General features: G+C 39.0%; 1 protein-coding gene across 1 annotated transcript; it reads left to right on the top strand.

The window, feature by feature from the left end:
• The first annotated feature begins 234 nt into the window (after positions 1-234).
• On the top strand, positions 235-5,914 carry LOC113008487 (uncharacterized). The gene is made up of 13 exons (XM_026145934.1): positions 235-426; positions 782-819; positions 1,117-1,201; positions 1,301-1,391; positions 1,532-1,620; positions 1,701-1,828; positions 1,923-1,974; positions 2,779-2,876; positions 2,978-3,114; positions 3,198-3,263; positions 3,451-3,497; positions 3,663-3,811; positions 4,530-5,914. Exons 2-13 carry the CDS (start codon positions 795-797, stop codon positions 4,703-4,705), a joined length of 1,143 nt encoding a protein of 380 aa, XP_026001719.1. The 5' UTR covers positions 235-426; positions 782-794; the 3' UTR covers positions 4,706-5,914.
• Positions 5,915-19,443: the final 13,529 nt, after the last annotated feature.

Genomic DNA, 19,443 nt, shown 5'->3' on the forward strand with positions numbered 1-19,443 from the left:
AAAAAAAAAAAGTCAGGTATCAGACAAAAAATTGTCAGGTGTCAGACAAAAAATTGTCAGGTGTCAGAAAAAAAGTTGTCAGGTGTCAGAAAAAAAATTGTCAGGTGTCAGAAAAAAAGTTGTCAGGTGTCAGAAAAAAAATTGTCAGGTGTCAGAAAAAAAGTTGTCAGGTGTCAGAAAAAAAATTGTCAGGTGTCAGAAAAAAAATTGTCAGGTGTCAGACAAAAAAGTTGTCAGGTGTCAAAAAAAAATTGTCAGGTATCAGAACACAAGGTACCAGAGAGAAAATCTTCCTGCAGGTGGCGCTGTTGTCATGTCCCACCCGAATTGATTTCCAAATATGTCATCAACGTGTGACCGTGGGAGAGCGTAAGGTCATTGACCTCACCGGAGTTTTACCGTGGTTCAGGCTCCTAACGACACAAGGTAAGTTTAACTTTTTCTCCCTTTTGTTCATATTTTTGCCACAGTTGTGTTATATTAAGTTGCAGTTATGTTGTGAAAGTTACATATCAGAGACGGAAAGCCAGTTTTGTACGAAACCAAATCAGTACTATTTTTGTCTGGCTAATTCATTCTAGCTAGCGACAGTGGTGAAACGTGATTCAAATTTAAACTGTTCAGTAATTGTTTTGTATACATTTCAGCAAATGGACAAGCTGAAAGCTCACGAGCAGCCTGCATCCTTTCTGTCGCTCTTTTTCTTTATTTCTCTTTTCTATATTGCTACTGTCGGGATATTTTTTGATCCCGATATGTTTTTTTCTGTTGTTGTTTTTAGACTTTGCTGCAATATGTCATCTGACGATGATGAAAGGAGTATCCGACTCTGTTCCCATGACTGTACCAAAAATACTTTCTTTTTTTTTTATTAAAAAAAGAGCATTAAAAATAAATGACTAAAGTACAACTTATTTATTAACTACTGTTCACCTCTTTCATATCAAAGAAGTGTATTTTTTGCTACACATGTTTTATTTGTGGACACTGAATAGACGATGCTTTTAGTGTAATTGCCACATAAAAAGATTTAGTACTTTACTGGTTAATTACTTATGTTCAGTGTAAGAGGTGGGTGATCAATTAGACTGTTGTTGTTACACTTAACCTTTCAAGATATGATGATAATAACATTGTTCAACAAAGGCTTAAAACAAAAGGAAATCAGCTGTGCACTGAATTCATATGGGCATAAAATAAGGTAAGTCTGCATTTCAACAGTTTCCGTGACAACTCTCTAAAATGACAAAACATGCAGTTTGCATTTAATATAATGTAAGTCTGTGTTGTCTTTTAACAGTGAGAGGCATCTGAGACGAGTTTTAAAACTTCTAGGGTTGAAGCGAAGATGCCCCCAACGACCTTTTACTGAAATCCACAAAGCTGTGGAGGTAAGCGTTAAAACATCAGTGCAAAAAATATATATTTTCCTGAAGTCTGTGTCATGAGCTATTGTAGAAACAATAAATGTTATTTTCTGTAGTGATTTAAAAAAAACAAACATTCAATTGTCTGTTTGTTTGTTTTTTAGAGTGAGATGAAACAGTGGTCTCCTGAACAAGGAATCAGGGCAATGGTAAAGCGGGTAAGGGATGTCAGAGGAGTGCGGCCTTGTTACAGGTTGGTTAAATAGTGTGTATATGATCAAGTGTTCTCTTGTTTTACTGTTGAGCTCAGAGTAAAATCTATTGTTACTGTAGAGACGATGTTGCTAATATAATGAGGTATATGGATGCAAGTGGTCTTCAGAGGAGATCTCCTGGAAAGAAGAAAATTCCCCGTCGGAATTACATCAGCCGTGGTCCAAATGACACACGGCACATTGATGGTATTTATTTTATCTTTTCAATTAACCTTCCAAACATGTTTTGATGGTACTTCTGTTGAAACAAATTGTAATTATTATTTGTTGTTTCATATAGGCAATGATAAACTGAAGTTCTTTGGAATGTGGATACATTTGGGGATTGATGGGTAGGTTTGAATATGGCATTCGCTACTTAATTTATTATATTCAGTGATAGTACAAAGTTGCTTCAAGATAAGGATGTGCGGTAAACTGAGGTGTTATCTCTCCTGAGTAGTCTAGGGCAGGGATGGGCAAGTCCAGGCCTCGAGGGCCGGTGTCCTGCAGGTTTTAGATGTGTCCTTGATCCACAGCTGATTCAAATGGCTAAATTACCCTCACAACATGTTTTGTAGTTCTCCAGAGGCCTGGTAATGAACTAATCATTTTATTCAAGTGTGTTTACCCAGGGTGATATCTAAAACATGCAGGACACTGGCCCTCGAGGTCTGGATTTGGCCAAGCCTGGTCTAAGGGACCAAGATAAAGTATGAATAGTGAAGGAGGATTCAAGATGGCGGTTTTTAAAAGGCTTATTTCCTGCTAGTCTTAAAGTTCCATTTCAGACTGGCAGTTAATTTCAGGGAGGGCCAAGACCAACACAACAAACAAAACATCCCTGATATAAAGTAAACAGAATTTAACTCCAAAGAAAATAAAATGTACAATTTACGATAGGGATTACAAAACAAAAGGCAGCTCTCCCCTCGCGTCAGTCTGAACACAGTCAAGAGTCACATTCAATTCCAAAGGCATGTAAGCCTACACAACTATGGCAGTCAAAATGGCCGGAGGAACCAGAAACAACGCCTAGACATAATACAATGGAAAACCAGCATACTCTTGGGGAATGTAACAAAACCCAAACATAGTGCCAAAACATGATTAAATCATATGTACAAGTGGCCACTTTTCTGTTTCTTTCTTTTCAGATTTTCCAGGAAGGTTCTATGGCTAAAGGTGGGCACATCCAACCGCAAGCAAAACTTTGTGGCCAGATACTTCTTTGAGGCTGTTCAAGAACAGGGTGGTATGCAATATACTAAAAAATGGGGGGTTAAAAAAGATTACATTTTGTTAATAAATTTATTTTTTCATCATTCACTAATTATCTTCAGTTTGTGTCTTTAGGCTGTCCTCAAATGATTCGGGGGGACAGAGGAAAGGAGAACCTTGTTGTGGGTCAAATGCAGATGGCATTTCACATGCGAGATCTTGGGAATCAGGCATGGAGGTGCTTCAGAATGGGGACATCAGTGCACAACCAGGTATGTCTTTAAGCTGGTAAATGACTATTTCTAAAGTAACAACCTGACAACAAAACTGATAATGTCATGTTTCTGTTGTTTAGAGAGCTGAATGTTTCAACAGTATTTTAAAGCGGACATGGATTAAGAAATGGCTGACAACATTTGAGGTAAAGCAAATCTTTCACCTGTAAAACCTATTAACAAAGAGTAGCCATCCAAATTTCGTTAAACATACGATGGATTAGTTTATCTGAAAACACAAGGCCAGAATCCTTGTTTATGTACATCTGTACCTTTTCACTAATGAAATTCTCACCTTCACAACTTATGTCTTTTTCAAAACAACATGCGTAGGCCATGATGGAGTCTGGGATCCTTGAACTGGACAATCCTGTGCACATGTAAGTCAATATTTTTAGACATGAAAAATAATCAAGCAGCAGTATGAAAGTATGTGGTCTAGGAATGCCTTTGTTTTTTGAGTACTGATTAAAATTTAGCTTTTACTTATTCTACCTCAAAGAAGCAGATGAACATATTAATTTTTTAATTCTCCTTTTTCATAGCAACTGCTTGCAGTACTCACACTTGCCACTGCTTCAAAGAGACTTAAAAACGGAGCAAACAGTTTGGAACACCCATGACATCCGCAAGCAACGCAATGCACCTGGTCCATTTGGGAAACCCGACCTTCTGTTTACCTCACCACCTCCTGGTATGTCATTTGAAAGCCTGTGGGGTTTTATTTTTTTGTTTGTTTTTTAACTTTCATTAGTTTACTTTTACTTTGATATAGCACTCTTCACAGGATAAAAACCACAAAGTGGCTTCACAATAATATAAAACAGATAAACATAAAACAGCACAATCGAACATACAGAATAAATGCAATCAAGGAAACGTAATGATGGAGGCAGAGCATTCCATGACCTGGGAGCCACCGCTTTGGAAGATCTCTTGCCTCTGGTCTTCTGGTGGGACTACTAACAGCCATTGATTAGATGATCACAGGCTGGGAGAGGGAGCGTGGGGTTCTATAAGATCAGAAATTAAGGCAGGAGCTTCACGATTCGGAGCATTGAAAGTCATTACTAAAATTTTAAAATGAATTTTCTAAAATATACTGGAAGCCAGTGTAATGAGCGTAAAACTGTTATAATGTGCTTTCTCTTTTGTGTCTTCCGAAGAAGCCTACTTGTAGTACAATAAGAGATTTCTGAATTTCTACTGTCAATACTAAAATGGCTTCATATTGACACCTTTAACTAAAAATTTATCTAAATGTTTGAGTGATATTTCCATCTTTAAGTTTCTGTAATAACATCTGTAAACACTGACTGCTTCTTATACAGGTTCTAGAACAGCTTTGTCATTATTCATTTATTTTTAACATTCAAAGTGAACATCTTTTCAATATTGTCTTTCATTCGCAGGATATGGCAATGTGCTGCACATTGTTGACCCAGACCTTTTAGACTATGCCAAGCAATTAATCTGTGAGAGGGAAGAGCCTTCACTGGTAGCAAACCAGGAATTCAGAGACATGTGCCAGAACATTTTAGAAAACAGCCAGTTTCCCTGCACACCTGATGGTTGCCTTGCTGCATAACTCATGCTAGTCCAAGAGCTCACAACTGCCATGAACAGAAATGCAGTTCCTACACTTTCTACGTTTGCCGAGGCAAATGACATATACATCTTTCTGAAGAGAGAGAGGATGGAAGGTGCACCAGTAAACATTTCCAATGACCAATAAAATCATACAACAGTGTTTGTTAACATTTATTTATCCTTGTTTAAAATCAACAGGTAATTTGAAAACTGTCTGACCAACAAAATGTACAATAAAATGTTGAAATACAATTGACAAGGTGCCATCTTTCATAATGATTCAGTGTTTCATTTACCACAACTTTTGTTAACAATAATGTAGAACATAATTCACATTGAAAGACTTTTGAACTGCAGACTGTAGCAACATTACCACTTGTAGCCATATCGGCTCGTAAGATCAAGGCCTGACTTGAGAAACTTAACAACATCAGATGCGGAAGGCCTTGAGTCTGGGTCATAGCTCACCAAACCACCAAGAAAACTGTTTTTGTCACTGAGATGTGATAGGGCATGTGGTGGGGTTTTGGTGGCCATTAGTGCAGCCAGTTCTCTTTGTTTTTTAACCATCCACGGAGCGGAATCCGTCAGGATCTCCAGATATGTGGCTCCGAGGGACCACATGTCTGTCTGTTCCAGACATGTGGCCTCTTCAAACATCAGTATGCATTCAGGGGCCATGTAAAGATATGTGCCACCAGCTGGACCAGTAGCCTGGGCAGTGAACTTACTCCCTTGACGAAGCATCACAGTGTCTCTTATGTTTGCCATGCCCCAGTCTGTCAGGACTGCCTTCTTAGAAGGGTGGTGAACCTATAAGGTATACATATGAGAACTTACCAGGTTGTCTAAAATTTCACAAATGTTATCAAAAATGTCATTCCAAAGACCACAGCTCATAATTGGGGAAAAAAAAAAACCTCAAAGCTTTTAGCACCCAGATCACCCAATCACTGCAGATTTATTCTGAGATTGTTTATTATACCCAACATTAAAATTAACAGATTGGTTAATGATCCAACCCGGTTTTATAGTCCTGTGCATTTTTTAATCCCCATTCCACTTAAGCAAGTGGTACAGACTAATAAAATAATAGAAACTTTCAGTTTGTAAAGCCTAAACTTACAACATGTTTGGGAATTTTGTAGGTGTGCAAGAACCAACATATTAAAGAAAAATTGGACTATTAAAGAAACAATGTAAGGCTTCTTACTTTAAAAAAAAAAATCCTTTATATGAATATGCCAGAAAAATTTTTTTCTGACACCTGACAACTTTTTTTCTGACACCTGACAATTTTTTTTCTGACACCTGACAACTTTTTTTCTGACACCTGACAATTTTTTGTCTGACACCTGACAATTTTTTTTCTGACACCTGACAACTTTTTTTCTGACACCTGACAATTTTTTTTCTGATACCTGACTTTTTTTTTTTTGACAACAGACACCTGACAATTTTTTTTCTGATACCTGACTTTTTTTTTTTTGACAACTGACACCTGACAATTTTTTTTCTGACACCTGACAATTTTTTTTCTGACACCTGACAATTTTTTTTCTGACACCTGACAATTTTTTTTCTGATACCTGACTTTTTTTTTTTGACAACTGACACCTGACAATTTTTTTTCTGATACCTGACTTTTTTTTTTTTGACAACTGACACCTGACAATTTTTTTTCTGACACCTGACAATTTTTTTTCTGATACCTGACTTTTTTTTTTTTTGACAACTGACACCTGACAATTTTTTTTCTGACACCTGACAATTTTTTTTCTGATACCTGACTTTTTTTTTTTTGACAACTGACACCTGACAATTTTTTTTCTGACACCTGACAATTTTTTTTCTGATACCTGACAATTTTTTTTTGACAACTGACAACTGACAATTTTTTGTCTGATACCTGACAATTTTTTTTTTGACAACTGACACCTGACAATTTTTTTTCTGATACCTGACTTTTTTTTTTTTTGACAACTGACACCTGACAATTTTTTTTCTGATACCTGACGATGTCCTAAAATGTACACCGTACTGCTGACCATACAATAAAATAATTATTCAGCTCACAAAAGACTTTCTGTCTGAGCTTGTTAATGCGATGCAGCGTTCCTGATATGGCTAAACTCCAACTGGATTTAAGAGAAAACAATGAAAGGACCTGAAATGACCTTTTTGTCAGCCAGATTGTGTTAGAGAAAGATTTCTGCCGTTGGTGATGTTTCCAACAGGCAGTGTTCGACATGCTCAATGTGTGATGGCCCCCAGGCTTCTACATCCACCTGCTGGTTTTTATGGCTGCTTGGATCAGGACAGTGGCTCAGATATATATGAGCCTGAGCACTCAGCTGTTCTCAGTCTCCTACGGGATGTAATGGTGTTATTGAACTTTGGTTGCTTTATTTTTCTTTTGGTTTACACACCACACACATTAAGTATCATCTCACTCGATAAGGTAATTTTTTGCCCTTAAATAAATGTATTTTTCTTATTTTCTTATTTGTGGTGAAAAGTGGAAAATGACAGTGTGTTGTCATCCTGTAATTTTAAGTCAAATTATATGTGTTAAATTATAGCAGTGTTTCCCACCATCAAAAAAACCTGTAAGAGCTTTAAATTGACTGGGATGATGGAAAGTGGCACTGCCATTCAGACATGGTTTTCACTTGCTGGTTATATTCTGGTTATATTCAGGAAAAAAATGGTGCTTTCGGATAAAATGTGTCACAACTCTTCTTATGGAAAAGTGCTGAGTAATCAGCATTTCCACCATTTCCGCCCTACTAATGAAAACCAAATGCTCAGGTCACACATGATGATTTATACAAAAGGTTTGGGTGTTTTGTGACCTCTAATCACTATTTAGATGATTATTTGACGGATTATTGAAATCAAAAGCTTAGACATAAACAATGCATGTATAAAAATCTATCAAATCTGATTTTAAGGAGAAGAAAGGAGAAGCTTCCGTAATTTGTGACTTTGGAACAGAAAAGAAAGCAGAACTAAAGCATTGAGGGGTAAAAAGCTTTTATAAACCTTATTTTCTTCATTTCTCTCAAATTAAATTTAGGCTTCTTTGAGTTCATGTCTTTCTTTTAATGTCTCTGGGTAAACTTAGGGGGAAAAAAACAGTTATTGGTATGCAGTCATTAAGACCTCCTAATACCTCAAAAGCTTACTCCTGGGTGGGCTTTATGTTCTTAATGGACGCTTTTTTTCCTAATGAGGCTTTACAACTAAGATGTGAGGATTTATTTATTTAGTGCACGTGAATCTGTGTATAGTTACTGTGCATGTGTATAAGGTACAGAAAGGTCAAGGGGAGTCAGTGTTATTGATCAGTGCTGGTTCAGGGTCAGGGCTGAAGGTTCAGGGCTTAATGCCACAGGAAGGGAAATGTAATCATAAGAACGTCCTAATAATGATACCCTCAGGTTGTGTATGTGCAGGTCAGTCAGCCATGCGACACTGGACTGATACTGACCCCACACAGAGACACCCCCCACCCCCCAAACGAGCAGGGAAGGCAGATTTACTGAGGCTTTAACAGCCGCTATGTCCGGTCACACTTTCCTTCAGAAATAAGACTGAACTAAGACTATTTTTTCCCCTTCATCTCAGCAAATATTCAAGTTTCTTTTTATCATAACCCACTTTAATCCTAGTTTAACACTTGAGAAAATATTAGACATCCTTAGATATTAAGGAGATAAATTTATGAGAAATAAACAGTGTTCTCCAACATTAAAGTAGTAAATTCAAGAGAAGAAACTGAGTTAGTTCCCAAATATTTTGATGGAAATGGGAAAAATGTGGATATTCACTCAAATCAATTTTCCATTTAACTTTTGATAATTAACTCCTTTAACACCTTGTTGATTTTCCTAGCATGGGCCTAATAAACTTTTTAAAAGTGCATTGGTATGATTTCACAAGTATAAAAGTCTTTAAACTATATTTGCCCCACTGAAGAACTTTTAAGAGGAAGAAAAAAATTATTTGCTAAAAAAATGTATCCTTTAAATGAAGCCACCTGTGGTCAACACCTGCCTGACACTGAAGACAACAAAGGGCTCGCAGACACTATCAGGGTTTGTGTCTCACTGCAGTAATCACCTCTTTAATCTGCTGCCTTGCAGCAGTACACACAGGGACAGCAGATTTAGGAGCAGCTTCTTCCTCAGGGCCAGCGCTCTAATTGAGAGCTATGCACATAAACTGCATCCCTCCGCTTCCTCCCATCACATCCCATTCTTCTGGCTTACTCTGCATGCACTCTGAACAAACACACCTCTCAGGGAGTGAAATGTATCTGTGCACACGGAGATTAAAAGGCACAGAGATCAAGTGCACTTCCATACCTACTAGGAACATACTTTTGGTAGAGGTCCCTTTATTTTTTTAAGTACATTTTAATGGAAAAACTTTCATTATATTTACAGTATATGTCAGTGGTATTATACTCTGATTATTTAACTCTTCCTGTGCTGGGCTGTATCATGTATGGGCCTCTACAGAGCTCTTTATTAGTCTATAATGAAGGAAATATTACAACATTACAAACACGAATGCCACTAGCTTTAAAACAAATTAATGTACTTTTTCTGAAATTAAAAAGTAAAAAGTGAAGCTAGTCAACTTTTTAGAATCTAATCAATAGCTAGTTGTTGTCAGGCTGTGATCCACACTTTAATCAGAGGAGATGCTGCCACATCTTCTTTATTAACATTTTGTAATTTAGCTCAATAGCTACACAACTGTTGTTAGTTCAGTTTCTTTTTGATAAACCACCATATCACAGCACTCTGTAATGTCAGGCACAAACTTGACAACATTATAGACACCCAAACATTTAATGATTCTGTGAGCCTCACAGGGCCACAGTGGGCAGAACAGCAAGAAATACCCTGCAGATCCACGCCCAGAGAGGAGAAACCATTATGAAGAGGGGGAGAGGAAAAGAACAGTGATGGGTATATCATAACTGGTACATTTATTCATCATTTAGTGGGTGGGCGCTTGAAGGCAAACCAAAGATGCAGAACCTGACATTAAATAAAAGATAACGTCTGAATGTTTGAAAAGGAAGGAGTTTTATAACACATCAGCTATATTTTCTTTAAAGTTCTGCTTTTAACTAAAGTACCTGAAGTATGCAAGTCCAGTAGTCACAGTGTTTTAGCTCAGTGTTTGGGCTCCACCGTCTTCTGCAGGGAAATATCTGCTTTCTTATAGTTGTGACGTACTTCACCTTAGAAGGGCAAGTTTAGGTGACAGATTACATCACAACCAGGTTTACAGCATATAGACATTTTATATATTAACAGAAAGTCCTTTAATTCAATTGAACTTTATTTGAATGTCACCAAATTACAGCAGCAGTCAAAACGAAAACAACAACAAAACAAAACAGAAAAGAGGGACAGAACAAACAAATAAGCAGGTTATTTAAAGTGTTACCAGCTGGATTTTTTTCTTTGACATTTGGCCGGATGGTGTAGCTTTCAGAGGTGACAAACACGCCTTTACATCCACCAGTGTCAGCAGTTCAAAAAAAAATAATACATAAAAGTCAAACTCAGTAGCTGGGTATATTTATCCCTCTGTAAGCCGCCGTAGGCAATAAGTGCCAGAGCTAATTTGAAATATGTACCGATATATTTTTGTCAGCTCGCTTTATGGTCACCAGGCTCGGTCTGGTCACTGGAACAAAGTAAAAGTGTGAACAACTTCCAACAAAACGTCAGCCTGTTTTCCAGCTCCTTCTAATTTAAAGCGAACGGCAGCATCTGGGTTTGGAGCAGAGAGACCGAGTGAAGGGCAGGAATGAGTAATGCCTCCTCCCTGCACCAGAACCACTCGGCCACCATTTTACTGCCCCTCACGGCTGCCCCGTTAGAGCCTGGCACCGTCACATGGTATTAGCATCTCATGCTGTAACTCCCTGTTCTGTACTTATTATCACTGTGGGGAAAGCAGCGAACACACACACACACACACACACACTCCAAGGGAAGCAAATAACTTTGACCGTTTAGGTCATTCTTTGGCTGGGCGGGTGCAGCTGAGCTGCGGACACAATGCTGCAAGGAATGAGTGCGTTAGGAAATATGACATTGGTGGTTTAATGTTGGTTTTATAATCTGATCATAAAATCTAATCTGCAGGCCTAATTCCAATAACCACAGCAGTCCTAACAGATTAGAGTGTGGCTCGGACTTTCTTTTTCCAGAACAACCAAGGTCATTCAGCTTTGAACAATCACAGGGCAGGAAGCAACTCTTTGCAGGGAGTCCTGCCACTGCTGACGGCACCTCAGTGAATTTTAATACAGCTATAACCTGAAACCAGACCAAAGAAGAAAAGCTGTTTTTCACCAAAAGGAGAAAGAAAATCCCCATTTGGCCAATGGAGACATTTAGGCGTACAGGACTCGAGGTGGAATAACTCTGCTGTACAGATAAGCTGCAAGGGGCTCCGTTTGCCTTCAGAGATTGCTCCAGCTTCAGTACACCTTCCTGTGCTGTGTGCTCAGACAGCCGCTTTAACAGAATGAGATTTTGCCCGCGGCCGGAGCTGCATGTCACAGCAGCACTATCTCTGCGCACCAGGCTGTTCGGGACTTTCAATCTTGTACCTCGTGCCGCTTTTAAGTGGACTCTGTCATTCAGAGCTGTCATGATGAGATCATCTGGTGGAAAGTTTACTCGCACGGCCTTGCTCTTTCTCTGGCCTCTTTCCTCTGAGCTGCTGAGGAATTATTGTGTATAACTGTAAAATGAGAACATGATTGGAAAATGAAGTTCACTACATCAAATTTACACAAAAGTCAGATTATGTCATTGGAGTTACAGTAACCTAAATCAGGCTAAATAAATCTGCTCTAGTAAGCTGAGCGTACTTCCACCTCAAGCAGTGAAAAACAAACCAAATAACAGAGGTTGCAGGTCCTCTAATGTCCACTAGAGGCCCCAGCAGTTAGTCAGTCCCCAAAAACACCCATGTTAAAATATCACACTTTACACATGTAATACACATGTTCACAACCTTGATACAAAAACTGTTTTGGTGTCTGTAGCCTATTCCTACTCTAAATTATTTTAAGGTTTAACGTTTATGCTATTAGGGGTATCTTTGACAGAAGGTGGATGGCATCACAGGCGGCTATAGCTACTAGCTATCTGCTAGCCTTCACCTCAGCTAACTGGAGTCCCTGAATTGGCCCTCTGGAATATATTTGTACTGCTGGAGGCTTTTGGAGCTTTTTAATGTAATTATCTGACCAATAAAATGGCTACTGGGCAATTATTTGTCAGACCATCCAAGAAGTCTTAGCTCCAGTTATTTGAATGTTATTTGGTGCTAATTTGCAGGTATCTGTCTCTGTATACTGTTTAAACTAATAGTTTATACATTTAGTAACTGACTAAAGATTTCTCATTAATATTGTGATACTGACAGAGGACATCTGACAAGAAACTGAATGGGTTCACTTTGGGTTATTTTGTGTTTTTATATTATGTTAAATCTCAACGATAGGCACAATAAAATATACCTTTGAGCATTTTAAGTGCTCCTTGTTCTTTGTTGATAAGTGGCACTTTTTTCTTCCCTGAACATTTTGCTCCCCGACTCCGCGACACTTCAGGATGACTGACACAGGAAAAGCTCTGCATGTAAAACTGCAAATACGCCTCTGGGGATGCACTCCGAGATCTGCAGCTTATATTCTTTGGCTTAAATTATAATGAGTTGTTATCAGTATTTAAAGTGAAAACTGACTTTGTGCAAGACAAGGGAAAAAAATCAGTTATCACCAAAAAGATATGATACAGGAAGAGTTCTGCTGCTAGAAAACTGCTAACAAAGCCTCATTATCAGGTTTGATTTAATGTCTGACTTAAGCAGAAAGCAGTTTGAGTTCTTTATAAAAACGTATAAAACTTATAAAAAGAAAATATTAGAGTCACCGTGTGTAATTTGAATAAATAGAGAATGCAATTATTTGCAAATCTTTTAAATCCATATCTTATTCACAATAAAACATAGAAAACACATTAAATGTGTAAAACGAGACATTTTACTATTTCATGAAAATATTAGCTCATTTTGAATTTGATGGTAAGCACATCCTAAAAAAATTGGGACTGGGCTGGAGGAACATTTTGCAGCTGATCATGATAACCGGCAAGAGATCAGTAACATGACCAGGTCATAACAAAGAGAATCCTATAGAGGCAGAGTTCCTCACAAGTAAAGATGAGCAAAGGTTCATCAATCTGCAAAAGGTCGTTTTTTACATCATCAAATATCATCAAAAAATTCAGAGAGTCTTAAATCTCTGCACGCAAAGGACAAGACTGTAAATCATTATTGGATGTTTGAGATCTTCTGTATGCTGCCAACCACCTGACGTGTTCTTCAGGGAAGACCTTGCCCTGTGTTTTTCAAAATTCCTTCTAAAACTTGTAACTTTTACAGACTTCCTTATTTTCTCTTGTGGTCACTGGCTGCTCTTGACTAAATCCTCTTTGTGCTGTTTATATAAGAGTATATTTTGAGGCACATACCCCCACTTTCTTTGTTCTTTGTCTAACTTAAGTCCTTCATAAACATTCATGTAACAGGAATGATGCACAGTGGTGGGATACAGCCAGCAGTGCCATCTAAATGCCTACAAAGGCATCCGAGCTAGTGAGAGGAGTAATGGATGTTTTTGGCATCCTCAGCAGTGACACCGCTAATGTGCTCCGCTACAACAAAAAAATAAAAAGCAACACATAGATGGAGAGATGGATACAAGAGCAGATAAACAGACGCAGCGGTGTATTTTTAATGCTGGAGCCTCCTCCATAGTATCACCCACCCACCCCCACCATCCACACCCCGGCTCCAGCCTCCTCGTCACCCTGAAACTGCGCCTGAACTCGTACTGCTGCTTTGCTTCTGATCCTTTTAGTGCTGTAATCCGCTTCAGCAAACAACCCCTTACTGTTCGCTCACCGTAAGCTGTTTTCCCTCTGATGGCTTGATAACAGCAGTAAATTGGAAACTAATCCTAAAAAGGTTTTTAGTTTTCTGCCATGTTCTTTTTGCTCTCACTTTCTTTCACCTTCGGCCCTCCGTTTCCCTCTGGCCTTCCCACCGCAGGGCACCGACAGAGCCCCGCTTCATTCATGTTTTAAGATTGGAAACTTTTTTTAGTCTTCTTCAGAACTCAAACATAGTCACAGACAAAAGAAAGTAGCTTCTCATATTTACAGTTTCTCTGTTATTTCATCCAGTCTGCCCCTTTCTTTCATACTGCATGTGGTTTTGTGATTGCATGTAGTTCAGTTTAGGATTTGGCTTTCTGAAAGCATGCGATTGCCCACAATGCATTCAGAGCCAACTCGCTTCACAATATTTACATTGTGATGCATTTGGATGCACTTTTTGGACATTTTGCATGTGATGCATTCCACGTATGTAACTTGGCTCAATAATGTGCAAAATCGGGAGTCTACAAAAGGGATTTACTAAAAATTCAAGTACTTTAACCTCTTAACATCCACCAGGGTGAATTACGTTGTTCCCTAAATGCTAAACAAGCACAGACTCAGAAACTAGAAGATGTTTCTTTTCAAATCAAGTGTCTTTGAACCATTTCGGAGCATTTTTTATTGCAATCATCTGACCAATGAAGACCATCTAAGATGCCTGTGTTTCTGTTCTGATGAGTGAATTTTAGGATTTTATTTAAATGTTACTGAACACTAATTTGCATAATCCCCCCAGAACCAACATTTTGGCCAGAATGCTAATGCTGTGGTCTAAACCCTGAGTCTGACGTCACGCTATTGACAGAAAAACAACAAATACAAACGTCAGTTGGTGAACTTAGTGATATTTAGTGTTTCATGCTGCTTTTACAAAAGTAGTCTCCTCATGAAACAATTCAGCTGCAAATCTGGCAAGGTGGAGGTGGAAAATTACACCTTCAGTGTCTTTGCTGACTAATTTATCCCTTTCCTCACTCTGTTGCTCTTTCCTCCTTTTTTTGCTTGCTAAGACATTTTTTTTTCATCCATTCACTCCCACACGAACACACCCACAGGAGGAACAAGACACACTCACAGGTGCACATACACACACACACTGTGTGCGTACTGTCTCAGCTCATGAAGCAGTTAGTGAGGTGTCCCATGTGCTGGACAGATGGGTCATTACCCGTCCACTGGATCGCCCCAAATCGCCGGGCACATTCTTCAGCCGCCATGATTGTTTTAATGGATGGTGATAATATACAGTCTGCGGTGGAGAGCAGCCGGACACGGGTGGATGGATGTATTTGTCTTTGGTGGACAGGAGATGCCTGTGTTTTTATTTTGACTCTCGTCTGCGTGTGTTCGCGTTTCGCCCCAGACTTCAGCTTCAACACAACAGCATCACACAGGCAGCCGTTTGAATTTATTAATCCACAGATTAGAAATGTTTACGTGTGCCCAACGGGGTTAAGTATAACTGACTGTTTTCATTTTATGTTTTTAATAAACATTGTGTTTTTTTGCTTTGATTTTATGGTTTTTACATAGCACTTTTCTACTCTACCTGAGCACCCAGTCTAATTTATACGATCCAAATGGAGACATTTAATGAAGTGATGAAGAGACTCCGGGCTTTGGAAAGATTCTGAGACTGCACCTATGTAAAGCAAAAACTGTATCCTACTTACATTTTAATGCCATCCCTGTCAGAGTGTGACCTTGTGCAGAGGTACACTGCTCTCAGTGGTTTTAGACAATACATAAATGCTTGAAAAACATAAGCCTAATTCTCAAAACATCCAAAATGGGACCAGTCCTTTTTTTGTGGTGCATCCCATTACCTTTGGGCTGAATCTTGTCCCTGAGTTGCTCTAGAGACTCTTAGTGTCAAGATTAACATTAAAGTCCTGCTACTGGGGGGGATGAGTTAATGGTTCAGAACAAATCAAAGGAAGCAAGTAGCTTCTACCTGCTCACACTCTTGATCCAATTGACCTTTGTGCTTGGATACTGGGTTCATTTAAACCTGCAGTTTGGTCTCTGGGTCATAGCCAACGAGCTGGCTCTAGTCAAAAATAGGTCTTGGGTAGCTTGTTGATGAAGATCGGAAGTACAAGATTGATCAGCAACTATCTGAAAAGTTGTGGTCATGTTCACGAACAGGCCCGTGAGTGGTTGCTGAAGGACAGTTGTGGCCACTGGGTGAAATTAGTTGACAAGAGGGTGCTGCAGTGGCTTGTGATTACTTTGATCACTTGCAGAACGCCACGGTCACCTGCAGTTTGAGTGTAAGGCATCTACTCGCCTGGAAACACCCATTAACCACCAGCAAATTAATTGATGATGATTGATGCATTCAAATTCATCATGGGCCGGCTATGTCCCGCAGGCCTTGAATGTCTCCCACTGTGTGTCCTAACATGCACTTCATAGGTGTCTAAAATAAGAAAGGGAGCTCTCCACAGCCAACATTTCTACTGCAGACCACAAAAGACCTTATCGTGTAAAAGTGAGAAGCAGGCAGCACCTGACGCCCAGGATGAGAGTGTGTGGGCATGAACTCATTCGTGTGGAACAAGAAGAGTCTCTAAACTCGTTAATCACCCTTTGTGTTTACTCGAAAATGGATTCCTGACAAAGGATACTTCTGCAGTTGCCAGGGTTACCTGAGAAGATAGTAGAGGAAATTAACTCACTGGAAAAAGACTTGAATTAAAAATATAAAAACATGAACACTGACTGCACGTGTAGATTACAGGTGGGAGTATAAATCAAGCTTTAGAGGGAAACACAAAGGGCAGGAAATATTTAAATAGGAACTGGCAGATTTAAAAAATAATAATAATAAAATATGATCACCAGTTTTATTCTTTAAAAGCAGGGGGAAAAAATCATCTGCACTTACACACCTGTCAGTGAAATGTCTTTGATTTGTTAAATTTGTCTTGTTTCCAGCAACTCTGTTGTCTGCTGTCTACACACAACAGATGCAGCACAGAAACACACGTACACACACACGTCGCTCACAATCAAAGCACCACACACGGCTGCATGCACATCCTCACATTTTGACACACTTACACACACACCGCAGATGCACGCAGAGCCAAGGCTGTGACTTTAATTATCACCTTGTCTCAGCCTAAATGAGGGTGCGAGGCTGAGCTCATCTCCACATGGACTCTGTGTGAGGGAGAGAAAAAATCCCTCATTAAATCACTTCAACACTTCGACTCTCTCACGTTTTTTTTCTTCTTTCGTTCTTGTGTGACAGAATTTCTTTGTCACTGTTGATTGCAGAGCGGTCATCCGCCGCCATTCACCACCTGACCTGAAACCTCAGTCACAAACAGAATTAATCATTCTTTTCTTAAAACTAACTGCTATCCCGAGAAAACCCTCAACTCTTTTTTATCATTCACAAAGTTGTAGCTCAAAAACAGATGCATGCATACTGGAAAGGAATCAAAGGAGGGATGTGAAAAGTTATTTTTTCTTGGGTTTTTACTTTTTTTATGCAAATGCATTCCATTTCCCACCCAAATCTGTCTACAAATGAAAAAAAGACTGTAGCATCGGGATGAGTAGATCTGTCACGTCCCTTAAAGTGACATTTCAGTACCCTGTGATGTATGATTTGATTACTATCACACATCTATGACATTTCACTAAGCTGGAAATCAATGGGGCTCAATGGAGAGGTTGTATCAGACATAAATCATCCGAGTCTCTCTTATCTCCCCCTCTGTGTGACATTAGATGTAAAGAGGAGCACAGATAGCGCCAATGGAGGGTATAAAAGAGAGGAAAAGAAAAAGGGGATATGAGTGGATTGTGATAAGGATAACATATGCACAAAGCGAGAGAGAAGCGAGCGAAGAGATGGGAGGAGATAAGCACGGACAAAGATCACAATGGGATGATAGAAAAGAGGGGAAAATGTGAGATTAAGTTGCAGTTTGAATAAAATGATGAAATAATGAGGACAATAAAGACAGATGATGGTTGTAAAATGACAGCTCAGCCTTAGACATATTGGAGCTTTGAGCCAGCTGCTTCCTCTGGAAGATGAAAGGGCTCGAATACTGTCACTGGTGTTTGGAGCCTTGCAAATAAAAAAAAAATTAAAAACAATACCTGCACATATGCTGCAGAAGCAAGGCATCTGTGTTTAAACCTGGGACTCCACGGTGAAGCCAGCCATGCTCTTAACAGGCTGCTGGAACCGCGGGGAAAGCATCGTTGTGCAGGCATGGAGCTCATTCCAGCTGCAGCAGCTGGCTGAGGCGCTCTGCTGGGAACGGCCACAGCGACTGATTCAGCTCCTGTCGCCTGTCAAGCACAACCAGGGGCAGTCAATGTGCAGCGAGATCCAGGGGGAAACATGCATTTATAATTCATGTATAAGCTGCATTCAGGTCATTTTAATCAAATTAAATACAAAGCAATTGAAACTATGATAAGAGAAATAAAAGGTTAAGCCTAAAATTCAAAACTCAGTTCCTTAACAAGCCGAGATGACATTATTCATGCATTAATTCAACTACCTATTGCTCTTAAAACAACTAAGATTGGGATAGATATGAATGAAGCTTTGTAAAAAAAAAAAAAAAAAAGGTCATAAACTGTCGATAAAAGATGGATATAACCACAACAATTGGTTTCTTGGTATCTTGAAGCCAATATATTAGCATTTTAGCCACAACTATATTGGGTTTTAGGACTCAGAAGAGACCATATTGAGACAAGAAGATGGAGAATTACATTTAGCAAGTTGCATCCTTAAGCTGTATGGCTGCATCACACAGACAGTCTGTTCAGTATCCTCCATGAATGTTGTCTGAACACCTGGACTTTATCCGAAAAGAAACCTATTTAAAAAAAAAAAATCTGGATAATGTCCTTTTATCCAGCAAAAAAAATGAATTAAAGATCATGCAGAAAGACCAGAGAAAAAGAACGATGGGTGTAGATTAGCTTTGCATTATTCAGGGTTCATAATAATCCTTCTTTATCTGATACTGGGCTCAGTGCAGTGGTCCAGTCATCCTCAGTCTGAAATAAGACATTGTAGCTCCTACACCTTTAAGGCCACACTCCCCTTTAGAAGGCTTTCTTCTGACGGGCTGCTGGTTAACAGCAGGTGGGCGGGGCTTCTGTGCCAGAAATGACTATATTAAGGATAGCCCCTCTCAATGATATCATACAGATCCAACGGTGAAACTGAGCGTTTAGAACAGTCTGAGATTTTGACTTTTGGGGATTACTTGTACATACACTGAGCTCATTATTAGAAACATATTTAATGCTATTTCATATGAACATCCACCTTTGGAACAGGAGATGACAGGGAATGAAAGAAACCGGAGTAGATTTGCTTTAAGGTCATAAAAAGAGGGATGGAAATACAAGAGAGATTGAGGCAGCAGTATAGAGTAAATTATTTTGCAGTGTTCTTCCCTGGAAGCTTTTTTACTCAAACTACAAATAAAAGTTTGCCCAGATCAGTTAATAATAAAAAACAATGTCTGAATAAATGAATATGTTGAGCTGAAAGAAGAATCCATTTAGATGTTTTAAATGTCAATCACATACTGTGAGTTTCTTCTTGGTATTTTCTGGTTTTACTTCTAACTCTTCTCTGGCTAAAGTCTGAGTAGTATATTCTACAGTGGAGTTGTCAGGCAGTCACAGTGCGGGA

This window comes from Astatotilapia calliptera, chromosome 16 (genome assembly GCF_900246225.1).
Source record: "Astatotilapia calliptera chromosome 16, fAstCal1.2, whole genome shotgun sequence".
NCBI classification, from domain to species: domain Eukaryota; kingdom Metazoa; phylum Chordata; class Actinopteri; order Cichliformes; family Cichlidae; genus Astatotilapia; species Astatotilapia calliptera.

Excerpts from the sequence above, each read along its gene's own strand:
- LOC113008487 (XM_026145934.1), top strand. The coding sequence starts at position 795 with ATGTCATCTGACGATGATGAAAGGA. Across the intron at positions 1,621-1,700 it reads GGAGTGCGGCCTTGTTACAG|AGACGATGTTGCTAATATAA; the intron begins GTTGGTTAAATA and ends TTGTTACTGTAG. Across the intron at positions 2,877-2,977 it reads GGCTGTTCAAGAACAGGGTG|GCTGTCCTCAAATGATTCGG; the intron begins GTATGCAATATA and ends TTGTGTCTTTAG.